The 20,362-nt window shown below is 43.4% G+C and overlaps 1 protein-coding gene across 1 annotated transcript in view; it reads right to left on the bottom strand.

The window, feature by feature from the left end:
* The window catches only part of tspeara (thrombospondin-type laminin G domain and EAR repeats a), a gene marked incomplete at its 5' end in the record, with an annotated part of 69,015 nt that continues 48,653 nt past the window's right edge, over window positions 1-20,362 (bottom strand). The window contains 5 exons of the mRNA XM_084478222.1: window positions 1-315; window positions 5,290-5,468; window positions 5,730-5,906; window positions 16,578-16,636; window positions 16,772-16,952. Coding sequence (XP_084334348.1) covers window positions 60-315; window positions 5,290-5,468; window positions 5,730-5,906; window positions 16,578-16,636; window positions 16,772-16,952 — 852 coding nt within the window. The 3' untranslated portion in view covers window positions 1-59. The remainder of the gene's footprint in view (window positions 316-5,289; window positions 5,469-5,729; window positions 5,907-16,577; window positions 16,637-16,771; window positions 16,953-20,362) is intronic.

The raw sequence follows: 20,362 nt of genomic DNA, 5'->3' as shown, positions 1-20,362 counted from the left end.
ACCTATAGTATGTCGTAATGAGGGTAGGTCTCCAGTCGGGTTGTAGGATGAGTTGTTCTTCAGTAGGTCTTGAGTCTGAAGACCTTGCTGAGCCTGGAGGTTGCGCTAGAGTAGACCAGGTAGGAAGAGCCGTTGGTGCTGAAGACCTCCCAGTCCCTGCAGCCGAAGGTGGGAAGGCTGTGGACCGGAACAAAGCCCTCATAGCCCTGCCACCGGTAGATCACGCTGTTGAGGTTGTAGGAGCTCCCGTCGTGAGAGTTGGCCACGACCAGGAACCTCTCCTCCCCCACACTGAAGAACTCCCAGTCCACTGCACTGTAGAGACATATATTCAAATTACAAATATCAAGACCACCTTCTACACTAGGCATTAAAGATCCCATGGCATGCTACTTTATGGATCCTTTTATATAGGTGTTAGTGGGCCCCTAATGCAGTATTTGAAGACATCAAGAAATTCAGCCTTGGTGCAGAATTACAGCCACTACGAGCCAGTCCCACAATGAGCTTTCCACAAATATGCCATTTTTTAGAGGCGGGCTGCACTCTGCCGCTGCCCGCTGCCCGGGCACCTTCGCCGTCTTGGCAGCGGGCAGCAGGCAGTGGGGCTCCGGCGGTCAGTCGCGGGCAACAATCCCTTTCTCCTCCATGTCACGGTTCCCAATTCCTTCTCAACCATGGCCGAGATAACCCCCACTACGAGTCTCGTTATGGATAAAAAACTGAATTTTTCATGCCATGGGACCTTTAAGGACACCCTGCTGTCTGGTGCCATGTCCTGCAGCATGTGACTATCTTCTCTGCTGTTTGGGTTTATGTTTAGTTTCCACTTTGATAAATGATTAAAATGGCAATTTGACCATATCAGACACTGCCAGATCTGTAGGTGTAAACATAATGTAGCCTGAATAGGAGACAGAATTGTGTTTATTGAAATTGAAATGTATATTGATCCACAGTCAGCTCTCTCGTATACAGACGTGTGCTGCTCTTCCTGAGGTCAAAATTTCAAAATTTCAAATTGCTGTGTGGTTGCATACAAGCATGCAACCACACAGTATACAACACAAAAACATTAAATAAAAAGAGGAAATGAAAATCATTACTTGATTTAAGTTGGTTGTTCTGATCAACTCCTGATAGTCCCTTATGTACTTATGAGGTCCAAAAGAAAAGGTACGAAATGGTAACACCTTGTGTAAACAAATACAATTTCAATTTCATTTTACAAGTTCATTTCTTACTTGTTTCATTAATCAAAAAACGTGGTAAAGAATTCCATGCTACCATTGCTCTGTAATGCAGTGTTCTCTGCCCAGCCCCTGTTCTATAAGCAGGCAGCAGAAATCTCCTCTCTGATGACTGACATGTAGAGTATTTGTGTCTATCATAACAAAACATCAAGCTATTAAATAAGCTAACAGGACTCTTTGCTGTTATATTGCTGTATATTTCTTACAAAGCTGACAAGAGAGTAGTGTAACCTACTGTTAACTGGTAACCAATTCAACTTATTAAGCATCTCACATACTCTAGTTATGTATGAGCAGTTGAGCACTATATGAGCAGCTTTATTTTGAGCTACCTGTAGCTTATTAAGATTATTTTCTGATGTGTTGGACCATGTGACTGTGCAGTAATCAAGCTGAGATAGGACTAAAGCTTGCATTAATTGTTTAATTAAGCATCCTGGTAAATATGTCCTACAATATCTAATTGCAGCCATCCCTCTACCCATTTTCTTCAACATTTCATCTATCTGACTTGTCCAGGACATTCGGCTGTCAATCAGCACACCAAGTACATTTACATTTAGGGCATTTAGCAGACGCTTTTATCCAAAGAGACTTACAATAAGTACATTTGTCATAAGAAGTGAAACAATATATCGCCGTCGGTACAGTAAAGATGTTCATAGAACCAAGTGCAAATAGTAACAATCACCAGGCTAACCCCATTCCCCGTATACAGCAGTGATAGCTAGCTACTGCAGATGCTAGACAATTAAGTACATGCTACACAACATGCAAGCACAACACAATTAAGTACATGCTACACAATTAAGTACAATGAATGAATACAACCTGCATTAAGTGCATTCATTAAGTGCCAGGACGTACAACAAACAATAGTGCACAGACAAATAAGGGACTGAATGGCTATGTAGAGTCTAGGTGAACTCTGAACAGGTGGGTTTTGAGTCGTTTGCAGAAGCTGGTGAGCGACTCTGCGGTCCTGACATCAGAAGGGAGCTTGTTCCACCACTGTGGTCCCAAGATAGAGAAGAGTTGTGATTTAGCTGATCGACCTTTGGTTGCTCTTAGTGATGGCGGTACCAGACGTCCAGCTGAGGTAGTTGAGCGGAGGGATTGAGCTGGGGTGTGTGGTTTGACCAAGGCTTGGAGGTAGGCAGGGGAAGTTCCATCGACCGCCTTGTATGCCAGTACCATCATCTTGAATCTGATGTGGGCTACTACAGGGAGCCAGTGGAGGTGCCGGAAGAGGGGAAGAAGAAGTAGCTAAACTTCTTTGACCTGTTCGATTTCTTTATCATCTAGTTTTAAATGCAGTTTCGGCTCTACTCTCCCTCCCCTCTTAGAGCATAATACTATGCATTTAGATTTTCTAAGTTAAGTACCAATTTATTTATGTTAACCCATTTCCTAATCAGCACTAGCTCTTCATTTAGAACCTTTTCAAGATCTCCTGGTGTCAACGCTGCTGAATAAATGGTTGAGTCATCTGCGTACATAGCAATACAAGCATGGTTTAGAATTAAAGGTAAATCATTTGTAAATATTGAAAATAAAAGTGGCCCTAAACAACTCTCTTGTGGCACTCCACAGTTCATAACCCTCATTTCTGAAAAACCGCCATTAAAGTATACGCAGTATTTTCTATTGGTAACGTAACTATTGATCCAGGCAACAGAACCCCTATCAAAACCAGCACAGTTTATTCACTAATAATCTATGGTCAAGAATATCGAAAGCGGCACTGAAGTCTAATAAAACAGAACCTGCATCTATTTATTTCAGCCAGTCGCCAGTCATTTGGGTTAGTGCAGTAGCTGTGGAGCGCCCCTTCCTGTATGCATGTTGATGAGCTGTGTTCAAGTCATTTATACAGAAATAGTTTTGTATTTGCTCATATACTATTCTTTCCATGATTTTGCTTAGGGTGGTTAGAATGCTTATTGGTCTACTATTCTTCCCTGAGAAAGTCTCTTTATTATTCTTTGGCAGTGGGATAATTTTAGCAATCTTTCAGTCTGCTGGGCAAATTGATTTTTCAAAACATAAATTAATTATATGGCAGATAGGCAGAGCCAAGAATTTTGCAAAAGGTTTAAGCAACCTCACATCCAGGTTATCAACACCCGCTGGTTTGTCCTTGCTCAATCGTATTAATTGTTCTACTGTACCTTGACTTTTTCAAAGTGGAAACTATAAAATTGATTCATCAATTTGTTTGTAATAAGGCTGGCTGGATGAGAGCTCTAGACACATATTTTACCATACCATAATTTAATTTCTGAATTTTATCACTGAAATAAACACTTACACACAATAGTTTTTTCATCTGGTTTGGTGATGAAATTGCCCTCTGCCTCTAAGAAGGATGGTGTAGATCTACCACCTTTTCCCATTAGTTGATTAAGAACATTCCACATGGTCTTGCTATCTATAATAATATTGCTAATTCTCTTACATCTTCTTCTTGGTTTTATTCAACATTGTTACAAAGTTTCTTGGTGATCAGGTAATGATCAGGGTGGCCGGGTGAATAATTACATGCTTTACGCCTGCAGTCCCGAGCTTCTCCCGAATCTCACCAAACTTTGCCCTCCGCTTGGCCATATCCGACATTAGGTCAGGGTAGAATTTAAGCTTCAACTCGCGTTTCTTCTTGTCCTCCTCCATTGCAGCAACACACTCTTCCATATCATTCAGTCCATTCTCAACACCATCTAATACCGACCACATTCTTCCATTTGTGCTTTGAGAGTTCAATTGTGGTCAAGTGTGGTCAGTGCTACTGCAATTTCTTCTTTCTTAATCGAGCGGCTCAACTCCGGCAGTTCTTGCTTGTCAATTCCAGCCATATCCTCTATAGGCATTACCTGCTCAGGTAGGACCGCGTTGCTGGTTTGTTCTGTCAGCATTTGTTCTGTCGGCGTCCACCTTCGGCTCCTAAATTAATTTCTCCCGGACAGACATTTATTTTTGTTAGCTATAACTTTTCATTTACTGACTTAGAACTGTCATTGACTGTATTTTCAGTTCATTTCTATTTTAGCCACTTTCAAACTTTTCTGCAGAGCTTGGCATTGACGCTGTCTCTCAGTCCTCGCGCATGCTCAAAGCGTCTGAATAGTGCGGGGGTTTATACTGCCTTTATAACCTGAGCTGTTGGTTAAGCATGTTGAATAGGGTTAGGGTTAGGGTTAGAGTTGGTTGAATAGGCAGTTTTTCTGCTTTATGCATTTGTAACGAAGAATGGTACAAAATAAAAGTTTTTCCTTTTTTTCAACTTTTATAAATACAATTTCTGCCTCCATCACTGGCTGAGGGGGTATATCTCCTCACTACTCCCCCAGAAACAGACACACCTGACACTGACTGAGCTAATGACTAGCAGTGTTAAAGGCAGAGGCGTATACATGGAGACGCTGCATTGGCTGCTGCGACCTGTCGCTGCAACACAATGTGGCAGCCATTTTCAAGACTGAGCTGTGGTTTTTCTGGCCAAAAAGCACATTGATATTTATATTTATATATTATTTATATATTAACATTGATATTTCTCAACCAATTTCGATGAGTTGTTTTTTCATATTCATATAAAATCATATTGTATATATTTTATATATTTATTTTCATTGAAATCAGTTGAAAAATGTAAATGTAAAAAACTGACACTGCGGCCACGCCCCCCTCTAGTGGCTGCTTGTGGGAGTTCACTACCAGGACATGAGATTCACCACGAGGCCGTACATTCCGCCAGTACTCACTGAATGTCAATTGTCCAATCACATGGCCGAATGCACTACACTACACGCTCATTTGCATAAAGTGAACTGAAATTAAACTTGTGTGAATACGATTTCTTTGGTTTAATATCTCCTCACAAAACAGGAAACAAGACATAACTCTGCCTTTCAGTTCCTGGTGTCCGGCCCAGGAACTGCGCCCAGAAGTCCTGCCTAGACCCAGTAGGTCTGCTGTAACCCAGTAGGTCTGCTGTAACCCAGTAGGTCTGCTGTAACCCAGGTCTATCCAGACTGACCTGTGTGTGAGCAGGTCCTGGAAGCGGATGAAGGTGTGTGTGAGCCTGTTGAGTTCATAGATGGTGGAATTGAGGGAGTAGATGGAGGGGCCGTGACGTAGCACCCGCTGGCTGTTAGCCACGACTAGGAAGTAGCGTTCCCCGATCTGGAACATCTCCCAGTCCGTAGCCCCATCCGTCTAGAGGAGGAGGAGGAGGGGAGGAGAGGGAGGGGGAGGAGGAGGAGGGAGAGGAAATTAAAAACATGACATAACATGACAGGAGAGGTGTGAGTTACTCTATGACACACACACACACAAATATGCTCGCACTCACATACACTCACGGTTATGCACACACACACACACACACACACACACACACACACACACACACACACACACACACACACACACACACACACACACACACACACACAAACGCACTCACAACCATAGTACCGGTATGTGCTGGAAGGGGATGAATTGGCTGTCCACCCAGACGTAGATGGTGGAGGTGATGGAGGTGGAGTGGCCGTCGAAGGTGTTGGCCACGGCCAGGAAGTGGTACGGTCCAATGAGGAAGAACTCCCAGTCATATGCCCCCGAGGTCAAGATGGTCTGGTTCACCTCAAACAACTACACCCACCCAGCCCACAATACACACCTTAATACACACATCAATACACCCACCCCATAATACACACATTAATACACACATCAATACACCCACCCCATAATACACAAATTAATACACACATCAATACACCCACCCCATAATACACACATTAATACACACATCAATACACCCACCCCGTAATACACATATTAATAAACACACCTCACAATGCACACATTAATACACACACCCCATAATACACACTGTTCTGTTACTGTAGTGTAGTTCCCTATGTGTTATGTCAATTTGTGTAACCTGCCACTAAGGGGTAGTGATCCATTTAAGAAAAACAGGAAGTCACCTAAAGGATGCACATGAGAGTAGAGCTATCGGGGTCTCGGGAGATTTTGCAACGCGGCTGAGCCAATGGGGGGATGCGGAAGCGGAGTTTGAATCAGCGCGCGTCTTGTTGGCGAGCTTTGTTTGATGCATCTGGTGCAATTCAAGTTTGTTGTTAAGTTTAAAGATAAGAATGATAAAGCTTTAAACCCCCTCAAACTGTTGGATGAAATAAAAGATCAAATGGGAAATGTACTCAATGTAAGAATGCTAAGAAATGGAAATATTCAGATTTTCTGTAAAACAGAGGGTCAGAAGTCTAGGGCCATGAAAGTCTGCCATCAACTTGACCGGCCAATTGAGTGCTTTGATCCTGCGGGTGGAGGTGTTAAGGGAGTAATAGACATTAGCCCTGACATCACTGAAAGTGATGATTGGCAATATACAGGGAGCTGAGATTGAGTCTGCCCATAGATTTAAACAAGATGGCAAAGCTGTATTACTGACCCACATGCCAACAAGAGTATACATGGGGTATATGAGTTTTCCAGTAAGATAATACAGACATCCTCCATTGCGATGTTACAAATGCCAACGTTTTGGGCATGGGACAGCTGCATGTAGAGGGGACAGGAGATGTGGAAAGTGTGGGGGGGACCATGACTTCAAACAATGCCAGGTTGAGAAAACAAAGTGCTGCAATTGTTGTGGTAACCATGTGACTTCCTTCAGGGGGTGTGGATTTCATATAACAACTGTGGAAGTGGAGAACGTTAGAGCTGGGGAGAACATGACTTATGCAGATGCAATAAGAGAAGTGAAGGGCCCAGGGGACGCTAATGGGCCAGTGGGGACCAGTGCTCACCCGCTGCCAGGAAAAAGGGGAACAATGTGGATAGGGGAAAAACAGTTACTTCTTGCATTTATGGTAGATAGGAAGGAGTGAGGGAAATGGTAAAGAGGGAGAAATGGACATGACTGACTATGATGGTACTTAATCTGATGATGTTTTACATATTGCAATGGAACACAAGGGGCCTCATCGCAAATGGCCAGGAATTTAAAATATTTGTGGATGTTTTTAATGGAGAGTATAAACCAGCTTTACTGTGTATCCTGAGGGGTATTCCATCAAAGTCGCTAACGAAAGCGGCGCTTAGTTGATTAAGGCCGGTTAGAACTAGAGCCAACTTCACTTGAGGCTTAAGCCGTTCCATCAACGCAGTTCAGCCGCGCCTTGCTCAGGTTAGTTCAAGCCAGGCTCATGTTTTCCTGGATTACGCGCGTTCACGAGATATGTAACCAGCCCATAACCGTGAATGTCAAATCATGGATCAAATGTCCAAAAAGGACCGAGCGGGATCTTTTCCAGCGACGAACAGAAGCTTGTGGAGGTCTATGAGGAGTACAAGCATATAATAACTCAAAAAGGGAACACACCGTAACCATTAATAAAAACAGGGAGGCTGCCTGGCAAAAAAATTGGCGATCTATTGAATGCATAAGTAGTATTAAGGGTAACATATTTTAATTGAATATTGACCATGGCTTTGAAAGCAGGGAGATAGTCTCGAGTTAACGTGTCGGACTTGCACCCGGTCGTCCGGGGTTCAATCCCCACGTAATTAGTAATATAGGAAGGATTACTAGAGAAATCAAAGAACTTTTCATGCCATTTATTTTCTATTTCTTTGAATATTCTTAATTAGGGAATTAATAAAATTAATAAAGGGAATTACAAAATGAAGCCAACGCCAAGAATACTATGAAATACTCAGACTCGGGTCGCGCGTATCACAGTGCAAGTGCTAGACCATTCACCCAGCTGCTGATTGCTGATTACGCGATAATACATAGATTTGTGTAAAAATGTGTTGAAAAAAATTAATAAATAAAAATAGCCACAGTAACAGCCTGGTTGATAGCAATTCATTGAATGATTTCATTTGCATCATTTAATCTTAGACCCTTCTTAGACCCTTAGTGAAAATATACGCAGTTTGTATATGTATTTATGACAAAATTGTGAGGACTAGGCTTGGCGGAACCTTCTGATGGTACAATTGTTGCTAACAGATGGATTTCTCTGAAACACCGCTAACAGTTGACAGTTAACAGCTGACAGTTAACCTGCTCCCGACCAGGTTAGTTTGGTCGGATAAATTGCCATGGTTACTTAGCGGAGATTCCCTTAAGTCACGTTCATGGAATGCAACTCTAGCTGAAAGAAGCCCGGCTAAGCGAAATAAGCCCGGCTTTGCGCTTAGCCTGGTTGATGGAATACCCCTCAGGGAACTTGGCTTAAACCTTGTTTGGAATTTGTGGTACCAGGGTATGAAAGTATTAGACAGGACCAAAGTGGGAAAGCAGGAGGAGGATGTGCAATGTTTGTAAGATCTGATGTGAAGTACCATAGGGTGCAAATTAAGTCTTATCTAGAGTGTGTGGGTGGTAAAAGTGTGGGAAAATAATACGTGGGTAAATATAGTTAACTTTTATAATCCCTGCTTGCCAGTCAGCATAATAGTTTTGGAGGAGTTTATGGAACAGATAGGGGCACCGGTTATTTTGGTAGGTGACTTTAATGCACATAATCCTTTGTGGGGAAGCAGAATGAAAGATACTAATGGGAGCACAGTGGAGGATTTTATGGACAGATATGGGTTAGTATGTATGAATGATCGCAGGCCAACTAGGTTTGAAATTAAGACAGGGGCAGTTTCATGCACACTATCCAAACAACTAAATGTATGCACAACTGGCTGTATGATTGGAAACTCTTTGGTAAACCATTTTATGTATGCGGATGACTTGGCTATCCTCTCCCCTAGCAGTGCTGGCTTTCAACAGCTCCTGAATATATGTTCTGAGTATGGCATGAAAGATGATGTGCACTATAATGCTAAAAAGAGTGTTGTTCTGATATGTAGAACTAAAGGTGACAAAGAACTGTGTTTTCCAGATTTCTATCTGTCAGGACAAGTTTTGGATGTCTGTAAGAAAACTAAATACCTGGGTAATCTCATCACAGACCAGATATCTGATGATGATGATATTTATAGACAATGTCGCATGTTATACGCACAAGCTAATATTCTGGCTAGGAAATGTCATATGTGCTCAGAGGATGTAAATATTAAACTTTTTAAAGCATACTGTACCCCATTATACACTGCACCCCTATGGGTAAAATTTAAAAAGGCAAGCCTTCAGAAGTTGCAGGTTGCTTATAATGATTGCTTAAGGATCCTACTAAGGAAGCCAAGGATGTAGATGTAGATGTATACTTTATTGATCCCCGGGGGGAAATTTCATTGGAAAATACAGCATAACACAACATAAGGAGAGGGGAGCTGTAGTGCTAGTGCCCTATTCTGTAATGCAGGGGTCAGCACATTTAGAGCACTGCTGAGAAATTTGATGTACAAATTTATCTGTCACTTGAATATGTCACAGAACAACATAATAACTCTGTTGATCAATCCCAGCTGCAGTGGAATTAGGTACCAGTCACCAATGTGGAAGTACTGGTATGAATGTCTTTTATAAATGCTTGTGATTTTTGTTTGTTGTTTGTTTGCTTGGTGTGCCATGGTGGAATAGGGCTTGGGATAAAGCAGTGAGGCATAGGAACTGTGCATACAGACTATTATGGCACATTTCCACCGCAGGGTACGCTTCGGACCCAGCACGCCTCAGCTCAGTAGTGGGGGTGCAGTATAGCCCAGCTCGGTTACGTGTCGTGTTTCCACCGCCACCAGTACCCTTATGGTAGGCGGGGTTTAAGCCGGACGGCGATAGCCACGGCAGCTATGTAAGCATCGTGATCTCATAGCGGCAGCCCGACACAGTGTAGCCTGCTAATAAATACATGAAAAATAAGAATGCGCACAATGAATAAAGAGAAAGCAACAATGTAGGACATCCAAGAAGGACGGCAAACTTTTGCGCGACATTTTCTCCCATAAACGAAGCTTTCACCGTTGTCCAGAAATACCTCACGGTTAATGTGTTTGTTTGTTATTATCCCCCTGTTGCACAGAAGACACGATTCTGTCGACCAATCAACGGACGCCGTGTGTAGCTTAAACTTGCCGGGACCCTTTCAGGCGTCTCAATACCCTAACGGAGTACTGTGAGACGAGAACTGCTCAATACGGCTCAGTCCGGATCACGCCCGCTTTTGGCGGTGGGAACACGACCCGTGCCGCACCTTTGCAGACTGAACCGACCCGCACCCTGCGGTGGAAATGCACCATTAAAGGAGAACTCTGGCGATTTTTAACCCCATTATTGTTTTTCTGAGGGTCACCCCATGTTGAGGGAAGTAAAAAGGCAGTGAGTGTTTACATGCAAAAACACAAAGTTTATACTGTTTCGCCACACTATTTGAGTTAAACGAGCACGGTGGTGTCTCGTAAGGAACCAACTCGTGTTACATAGGTCTTGGAATGGTTTTCTGAATGTGTTTAGAAGCCTCAAAAGTGGATAAAGAGCTTGCCCCCATAGGTTAGCGTTATAGCTATTCCATAGCGAATAGTCAAATAAATTTTCGTCCGGTTTTTTACTTCCCTCAACATGGGGTGACCCTCAGGAAAACAATAATGGGGTTGAAAATCGCCAGAGTTCTCCTTTAAGAAGGTGCCCGACAGAGAATACAAATAATATTGCAACCACTTGTCCACATTTTCTCTTTGTCCCTGAAAACAGGCACTGTGCCCCAGGACATAAAGATTGCCAAGGTTATTCCTTTGTATAAAACAGATGATCCATGTTGCTTTAATAACTATAGACCAATATCAATTTTGCCTTGTTTCTCAAAAATAGTGGAAAAATTGATTTACAGAAGGATTATCCTACATTTAGATTCTAATGCAATTCTGTATAAACATCAATATGGTTTTCGTAAAAATCATTCAACTTATATGGCACTTCTCCACTTGATAGAAAAGGTTACTTTGGCTCAAACTAATAATGAATTTATTTGTAGTATTTTTATAGACTTGTCAAAAGCATTTGATACTGTTAATCATTTTATTTTATTGGGAAAATTACATAAATATGGCTTTCATGATCTTACATATAAGTGGTTAAGTAATTATTTATCTGATCAAAAGCAGTTTGTTTGTGTTCAGGGTTGCAATTCTAACATGGCTGGACTACCCTGTGGGGTTCCACAGGGTTCTATTCTTGGACCTTTATTATTTTTAATCTATATTAATGATTTGGCAAATGTTTGTAATGTTTTTTCTCCTATTATATTTGCAGATGACACTACCTTGATTACTTCACATTAAAATTTTGATATTCTGATGAAAGAGGCAAATGCTGGCTTCTCTGCATATGCCACTTGGTTTAAATTAAATACATTTTCTTTAAATCTTAAAAAAATCTAATTTAATTATTTTTGGAGGTAAAAAGATATACCCTAAAGACTTATGTAAAATCACAATTGAGTCTACAGAGATACTTCAAGTTACATCCACTAGATTTTTGGGAATTATTGTTAATGAAAACTTAAAATGGAAGGATGAAGTAGACTGGGTTAGCAAAAAAGTAAATAAATCAATTGGGATAATAAGGAGGATTATTTATCTTGTCTCCAGAAATTGCCTCCTCACTCTTTATTATAGTCTAATTTACCCATATCTCTCCTACTGTAACATAGTGTGGGCATGTTATAATATCCAGAAGTTGCTTCAAATGACCACAGTTTCTCGATTGAATGAATTTTATTTCTCCTATTTACAATTCTTAATGTTCGCGGGGAAAGCGGATTGGGAACAAAGCATTCAGTTGTCCCCCTTGTGTGCGCAACCAGCGTCGCACGTCCGTGGTTATTTTATTCTGCGGGTCACTAATTGGCCATGCCCACTTCACCAGGTTAGGTCCACCATGCGTCACCATGGTTTGCTGCGGTGATGTCTCCTTTTGACATTAGCTGTAATGACATTTGTGAATTGCAAGCAATATGGCCATAACAGGGCAAGTACATTTCCTACTACCCTTCTCAAAATACTGGTCCTTCAGAAACGTTTTGTTAGAATTGCAAGCTGTTCTGAATCGTATGCTGCATCCACTCCTTTATTTAAAGAACTTGGAATCCTTACTGTTCATGATATTAATATACTTCAGACCTGTGCTTTTGTTTATGAAATATATCAATTTAAAGGAAATATTCCTGAGCACTTTATGTGCTATTTTAAAACAAATTCACAGGTTCATTTATATGCAACAAGGCAAGCTGCTGATTTTCACCCTCCTCAATTTAGAACTAGTCAAACTCAATATTCCATACGTTATAGGGGTGCTAAAATATGGAATAATTTTTCACATCTGGCTTTGAATTGTTTTACTATTTAACATTTTAAAAGATGCCTAAAGGCTCTTTTAATCGCTGGTCTATAGCTGGTTCTCTTGAGGATTTTTGTCAAAGTAGTTTGTCTTAGTGCTTATATGTTCATTCCTTGAAAAAAAGACAACTTATATATATATATTTTTTATTATTATTTTTTCTTAAATTTCTTATTAATATTTTTTGATATGTTTTGTAGTTGCTGTTGTTGTTTGTTTTGTTATTTGTTTGTCTGTTTGTTTAAATTGAATTTAAGTGGTTTATTTTACTTTTTTAGGTGGAGGCTTCATATAAGCCCATTTGGGCTTTCTGCCTCTTCCTGCACTGATCTATTTTGTCTCTTCTCTGTATTCATGTCTTTTATAAAGTGTGAAATAAAAAATTTAAAATAGAATAGAAATAGAATAATGCAATAGAGAACAAAAGGCTGAGGGCTAAGGCAAGAAGAGTAATTAATTAAGGCTACAAAATGTGAGTGTTGGAGAACATACTGTGGAAAATTGGGCGTGGATATATCAGTTGGAGAAATATGGGCAGCAGTTCACCGTATGTCAGGAGTGGTAAGGAAAAGGAAAATGTCAGTATTGGAGGAAAAGGGAGTTAAAGCGAAGAGAGATATAGAGAAAGCCAAAATGTGTGAAGTAAGTTTAAGGATGTACATAGGGGAACAAACATTGGGGAGGAAGGCATTAGAAAGAGGAATGAGACGCTAAGACAACACATATCTAAACTTGAGGTGAATGACGATAACACTGATGTTGTTAATTTGTACTTTACTCAGTGGAAGAGCTGCACAGAGCCATAATAATGGGGGGGAAACAGCACCTGGGAAGGATGGCATAAGCTATGAGGAATTTAAAAGACTAGGTGATCCAGTGTTAGAAGAGGTCTTAGCACTTATGAATAATGTATGGAAAGAAGGAAGGCTTCCATTAGCCTGGAAGCAGGCAGTGGTGGTCCCAATTTTAAAGCCTGGGAAAGAAGCAGCTCATCCAGGGTCATATAGGCCAGCGGTTCTCAAACTATGGTACGCGTACCACTGGTGGTACGTGATGCGCTATTAAGTGGTATGCAAAAGAGTTTCATTCATTACTACATAGTATGTAGTAATTGTTGTTGTTGTATGTATGTATGTTTGTATGTATTACATACATACATACATACATACATACATACATACATACAACAACAAAAAAAAACATAATAATATCAAAATACTAGGACGAATGGAAATACGTTAACCAAGAGATAATTAAAAATGGAGTTTAAAATAAGTTTTGCCTTTCCTGTAATATTTTTGTTTCAATATCAGCTGACCACATCACATCAGTGCGAGAAAGTCTTGTCTTCACTTTCCATCATAAAAACAAAATACAGAAGCAGGATTGATGCTGAGCCACACCTGAGACTGAAGCTGACCTCAATGTATCCAGACATCGCAGGACTGTGTTTGCAGAGGCAGGCACGCCCGTCTCATGAGGCTTATGGAAGTTCAGTTATCAGCGGGCTGGCCAACTTTCAATATTATTTGTATTTAGCCTTACATTTTCAAACAGGTTGTTGGTACACAGTTGTTATTCTTAATGTTCTCACTTGTTGTGTGCGTGTGTGTCTCTGTGTCTGTTCTAGTGCTACCACTTTGTACAGCTGACCACAGTTGACAATAAATAATATATATTTTAAGACTAAATGTGCCTCCGGCGTAAACTGTGTGTAGCAGAATAGGGCCGCAGGCCTACACTACTGTAGTTTGTTATATTTTATAACATTGTTCCTAATGATGGTACCTACATTAACAGCTTAATGTACTTACACTAACAGCAGTGATGTGGAAAATAATGGAAAGAATAATGACAGATTAGTATACAAACTGGAGAAGGAGGGGTGGTTCATGCTAATGCAAAGTGGGTTTTGCAGACGAAGAAATGCCATGGATTCTGTGATCTCCCTGGATTCAGATGTAAAGAAAGCCATGGTAAATAAAGAGGGAGTAGTTGCAGTGTTTTTGGATATTGAAAAGGCTTATGACATGTTGTGGAAGGAGGGGCTCATCATTAAGCTGTATGATGCAGGGATTCGAGGGTGTATGCTTAACTGGGTACAGGACTTTTTAAGATTTAAAATATCAACAGAAAAAAAAAATAATGTTGTATTTGGCAATAAGAATACTAAGTGTCAAGGTTTATTTCATGTATGGGCAGGCAGTAGAAAGAGTTTAAATTATTGGCAGTATTTTGTGATGAAAGATTAACTTATAAAAAGCATGCATACAGCCTTGTGAGCAAGTGTGGAAAAGTTATAAATGTCATGCGGTCCCTATCAGGCAGTTTGTGGCCAGGATACACATACAGTAGATAATGATTTACAGGGCAATGGTCAGATAGAGGATAGATTATGGGTGTTTGTGTTACGGGATGGCAGCAAAATCAATTCTCAAGAGACTCAATGTAGTGCAGGCAAAGGCACTGAGAGGCCTTCTGTGGGGCCTTCCATTCCACCCCAACTGCAGCCTTACTTGTAGAAATGGGGGAGACCCCATTGGGTATCAGAAGATCTATGCTGGCCAAGCAGTATATATGTAAATTAAGAGGACATCAAGGGGAGAATGTGGGGGAGCTGGCTTTGGAAGGTGCATGGGAGTGGGGAGGAGCAAGAGTGAAAAGGGAGTGTATTATCTTATGAGAGAACTGCAACATTTGGGGGCATCGTAAAGGAAAGGCTGAAGAACACTTGGGGACAGTACATACACATTTACACTGATGGGGCTCAAGACCCAAGAACTGGGAAGTCTGGGTTTGTTTTTTGCATCCCAGATTTGGATGTTATCAAATATAAGCGACTATCTGATGGGGTTTCAGTGTACACTACAGAGCTGGGTGGAGGAGGTCAGGCCAGGGCCATTTGTGATATGCTTTGATGACATTGAGGGAGGGAGGGCATGGAGCCAGGTCAGACCTCATGGTGGAGCTTCTCACCCTGATGTACAGGACTGAGCAGGCAGGAGAGTTAGTGGGGTTCATGTGGGTCCCAGCTCATGTGGGTTAGAGGGGAATGAGCTAGCTGATGGGGCAGCGAAAAAGGCTTTAAGAAGGGAAGATGTGGACGTAAAAGTGAGGCTGGGGTCAACTGAGTGTAGGTCAATCCTAAAAAAGAACATCATGGCTGTGTGGCAGGAGGAGTGGGATAGGGAAAAGAAGGGGAGGCATTACTACAGCTTGCAGAATACAGTCACAAAGGGCCAAGGTTTTTTGGGAAAAGAATGAAGACATACAGATTTTAAAATAATTAATGTTATTCATGACAAAAAGTGTTTACAGTGTATTGACAAGATATTTACATTGGATATTTTCTGATTATGCGTTCTGTTTATTCTCTGTTTCATCCTTTTTTAGTCAATAAACCTGTGGACAAACTGATAACTGTCTTCAGAGTCTTGATGAACAGAAGGTGTTTAGCTCAAAGACAAGATGTACTCAGTACATATCAAGGGCAGCACACACACACACACACACACACACACACACACACACACACACACACACACATTAATACACATGAGTACACACACACACACACACACACACACACACACACACACACACACACACACACACACACACACACCATAATACACACATTAATACCCAGAGTACACACCACATAATACACACACATTAATACACTATCAACACATATGACTCCCCTGTTTCAGCTTGATTTAAAAACTGAGTCATAAGACCAATGTGTTTCTCTGAGTTCTCTGAATATTTGTTGACTGGTCCTCTCTGAGTGCAGTAGAACAGTCACAAACTGGTTGGCAGGGACTGGCTAAAGGATTTTCTAAATGTCTTAATTATAACAGTGACTAAAGGGGAGATGACTGTTAAAGATGAAAGTCAATCAATAAATTGTGTTTGTAAAGCCCATAATCACAGTTAAGATCATTTAAGACAGAATCGATGTCCTTTATACACATTACTACATAAGCAGACCTTACTTTAGAGCTCGGGTTCCAGCAGTAGATCACACTGGGAATGTTGTGGTTGGAGTCTCTGGCTGACACAAACACAAACACACACACACACGATCTAACCTCATTGGATGGTTTGACACATTTTAATCCATAATAGTAGTCTATTCATCTATTTAAGAATCACAAATATGCATGTGTGTGTGTGTGTGTGTGTGTACCTCTCCTGTGATTGGCCACAGCCAGGAAGCTGTGGTTGTGTATGGTGAAGAACTCCCAGTCCAGAGCAGAGTGGGTGGTGAGGCTCTGGTACCACAGGAAGCGCCGCTGCACCACACTCCATCGGTACAGGATGGACAGCTCAGAGCCCGCCTCCCGGGAGTTAGCCACCACAAGAAAGACCTGAGAGACAGGGGGGAGAGTAGAGAGGGAGAGTGGAGGGAAGTGATGGAAGAGAGAGGAGAAAGAAGGAGGGAGGAGAGAGGAAGAGGGGGAGAGAGGAGAGAAAGAATACTTAACATCAACCTGACAAATAAAACATGGCCACACAACATGTGAACGATATAATCTGACAAATGGCAAATATATCTTAAATAGACAAAACAGAGAACCAAAGACCTCACAACAATATAAGATGCTGCCATCTCACATCTCACTCTCCACCAGGTGAACGGGTGGAGGGGTGTATCAGAGCCCCTCCTCCACCAGGTGTGCTGGTGGAGGGGTGTATCAGAGCCCCTCCTCCACCAGGTGTGCTGGTGGAGGGGTGTATCAGAGCCCCTCCTTCACCAGGTGGACGGGTGGAGGGGTGTATCAGAGCCCCTCCTCCACCAGGTGGACGGGTGGAGGGGTGTATCAGAGCCCCTCCTTCACCAGGTGTGCTGGTGGAGGGGTGTATCAGAGCCCCTCCTTCACCAGGTGTGCTGGTGGAGGGGTGTATCAGAGCCCCTCCTCCACCAGGTGTGCTGGTGGAGGGGTGTATCAGAGCCCCTTCTTCACCAGGTTGGCGGGTGGAGGAGTGTATCAGAGCCCCTCCTCCACCAGGTGGGCTAATATTCGTCAGAGACCTCCATCCTCTCATCTTCAGCTCCCGGGATGCGTCCCCCTCGTCAGAGGAGGGGTCCCTGGAGCTGACGTTGTCGGACCCCCGTCGATGAGACGAGGGGGAGGAGGAGGAGGTGTCATGGAGACCAAGGCACTCTCCAAACTGGTTTGACCTTGGACACGTGGAAGGTGGGATGAACACGCATGGACCAGGGGAGGATGGACAGGAAGCCTCCCTTACCAGAGCTGGGAACAGAGGCGGCTGGAAGGGGGAGAGGCCTGTGGCGGAACAGGTCAGTGTGTTGTGGGCATATTCTACCCACAAGAGCAGCTCAGACCAGGACAATGGGTGCTGAGACATCATACAACAAAGGAACGTCTCCATCTCCTGCTTCTTCCGCTCTGTTTGGCAGTTGGACTGGGGATGGTATCCCGAGGACAGGCTGACGGTGGCCCCTAAGAGCGAGCAGAACTCCCTCCAGAAGACCGAGGCGACCTGGGGGCCCCAGTCAGAGACCACGTCAACCGGGATGCCGTGGAGCCGGACGACGTGGGTCAGCAGCAGCTTGGGAGTCTCCTTGGCCGATGGGAGCTTGGGTAATGGCACAAAGTGGGCCATCTTGCTGAAGCGGTCTACCACGGTCAGTACGGTGGTGTTGCCTCTGGACAGTGACAGACCAGTGACGAAATCCACGAAGATGTGGGACCAGGGGCGATGAGGAACCGGCAGTGGATGCAGGAGACCAGAAGGAGCCTGGAGTGTGGGCTTGTGTTGGTTGCAGGTAGGACAGGTGTTGACAAAGCCGCTGGTGTCCTCACCCAGGGAGGACCACCAGAAGCGGCACTGGACGACCTCCTTGATTCTGTGCATTCATCACCTGTCACCACTGATTGAACGCGACCGCGAACGAGCCACGCAACGCGGAGCACAGTTGTGCTCGAGGTTGGCAAAATATTCCAAATTCCAAGGAGTTTGCTTTTATCATCATAAGTTTTATGTTTTATACCAAAGGGGCATAAGAACCCCAGGACTACGAGCCAGGTTGCCATCCGGAACGAACCTTCTCTCCAAAACAAGCAAGTAAACAAACTTTCCCTCCAAAAATTGTACCAACCATGTCCTACGACTACAAGTTACAACTGCAAAAGGAAAATAAAAAGGAATGCTGACCTGTTGGAAGATATCCGTATGCTATCAGTTGAGCTCCAGAAGAAGGAGACTCTCCTTGCTGGCTATGTGGAGGTTGCCTCAGGTCAGTCGAAGTGCATAGCGTCGATGAGTGCTGCCCTGCAGGACACTGTACTCTGGGACTCATCTGCTGACCCGGGGCGGGCCGCCTGTTCAACGCCGTGCCCCACCATGAGGCGCCTTGGACCCAGATGTCGCAAAGGGGGAAAATCCAGTGACGGGACGTCTCTACCTCGCCTCAGACTCTCCAACAGGTTTGAGAAGCTGGCCGACGACGGTGCGGTCTCGGTTGGCGTCTCGGTTGGCCATCTCGCCTGGCACCCAGCCTGCCACCACACGCTGTAAGCTGCTGAAGGACGCTGTCTCCCGGCTCTCCGGTGGCCCAACACATCCTCCCCCTCTCACTGTGTCGGCGGTGGAGGGCCCCCTCAGCCTCAGCCCCAGGTCTCAGTGCGGGCCAACCGAGGTAAGATCAGGGAGGTCGCTGTTGCCTGCTGCAGCTGTGCAGCCACTAAAGCCCCCTGCAGCCGGGGACACCCAGTCATACTTCGTTCCCCCACTGTTCCCTCCATCAACTCGGATAATTGGTAACTCCATAATAAGTGGGGTTTCCTCGGCGATACAGATGTCCACACCATCCCACCTGCCCACCATCCTGACCATGCCTTCCTCGTCGGGCGTGAGTGGGACCAAGGGGCTGGCCTCCTGGGATGTGGCCTCGCAGCCCACGCCACCTCCATTGTTTCCTCCGTCCACTCTCATCACCGACGACGCCATCATCAGATGTGCATTTTCTCCACGCCATCACGTGCTGCGTGCCTGGTTCCCTGGTCACTGACGTCCTTGTCAAGCTCCAGGAGCTGCTGCCCTCGCTCCCAGCCACTGTCACCACCATTATAGTTCATGTTGGCGACTCTGCCCGTTGTCGTTCCGAGCTCACAAAATCAGATTTTATCACTCTTATCCACTCCCTGAAGCAGTGCTGTAAAACTGTTTTTATTTCAGGCCCCATTCCCACGATGGAGCATGGTAGCGAACGTTTTAACAGGCTCCTCAGTCTTAATACATGGCTTCAGGGTGTTACACTGAATTATGCGACCCACCGAAAAGTCTGACCCCCAGGGGGTGCTGTCACACATTTTCTGCAACATGCACGAGTTTGAAGCGCAGGCATGTTTTAGTCTACTATAGTCTCCTTGTCAAATGGTACTGTCCCTGATTATTTTTAAATGGCCTGTGTGAACCCTCTGCTAAAACCTGGACTTGATCCTTCTGTTCCTCAAAACTATAGACCTATTTCGAAATTGCCTTTCCTATCTAAAATTCTGGAAAAAATAGTGTGTAATCAACTTCTCTCTGCAACATTTTCAACATGCTGATCGTGTTGTAACATTTTCTCCAGCTAAACGCAGATACAACCAAGATACTTATCATTGGATCACAGCACATGCACAACCAAATTTTGCCATTTTTAGGTCCCTTACAGGATAGAGTCAAGCCTGTTCCCAAGAATCTTGGTATCTGGTTTGATAACAATCTTAATTTTGAAAAAAATATCACAAAGCTAGTCCAATCTTGT

The sequence above is a fragment of the Micromesistius poutassou genome (assembly GCF_964030765.1).
Source record: "Micromesistius poutassou genome assembly, chromosome: 14".
Classification (NCBI taxonomy): Eukaryota; Metazoa; Chordata; class Actinopteri; order Gadiformes; family Gadidae; genus Micromesistius; species Micromesistius poutassou.
Note: the sequence above shows the minus strand (reverse complement) of the source record. Positions and strands in the feature narration are given on the sequence as shown.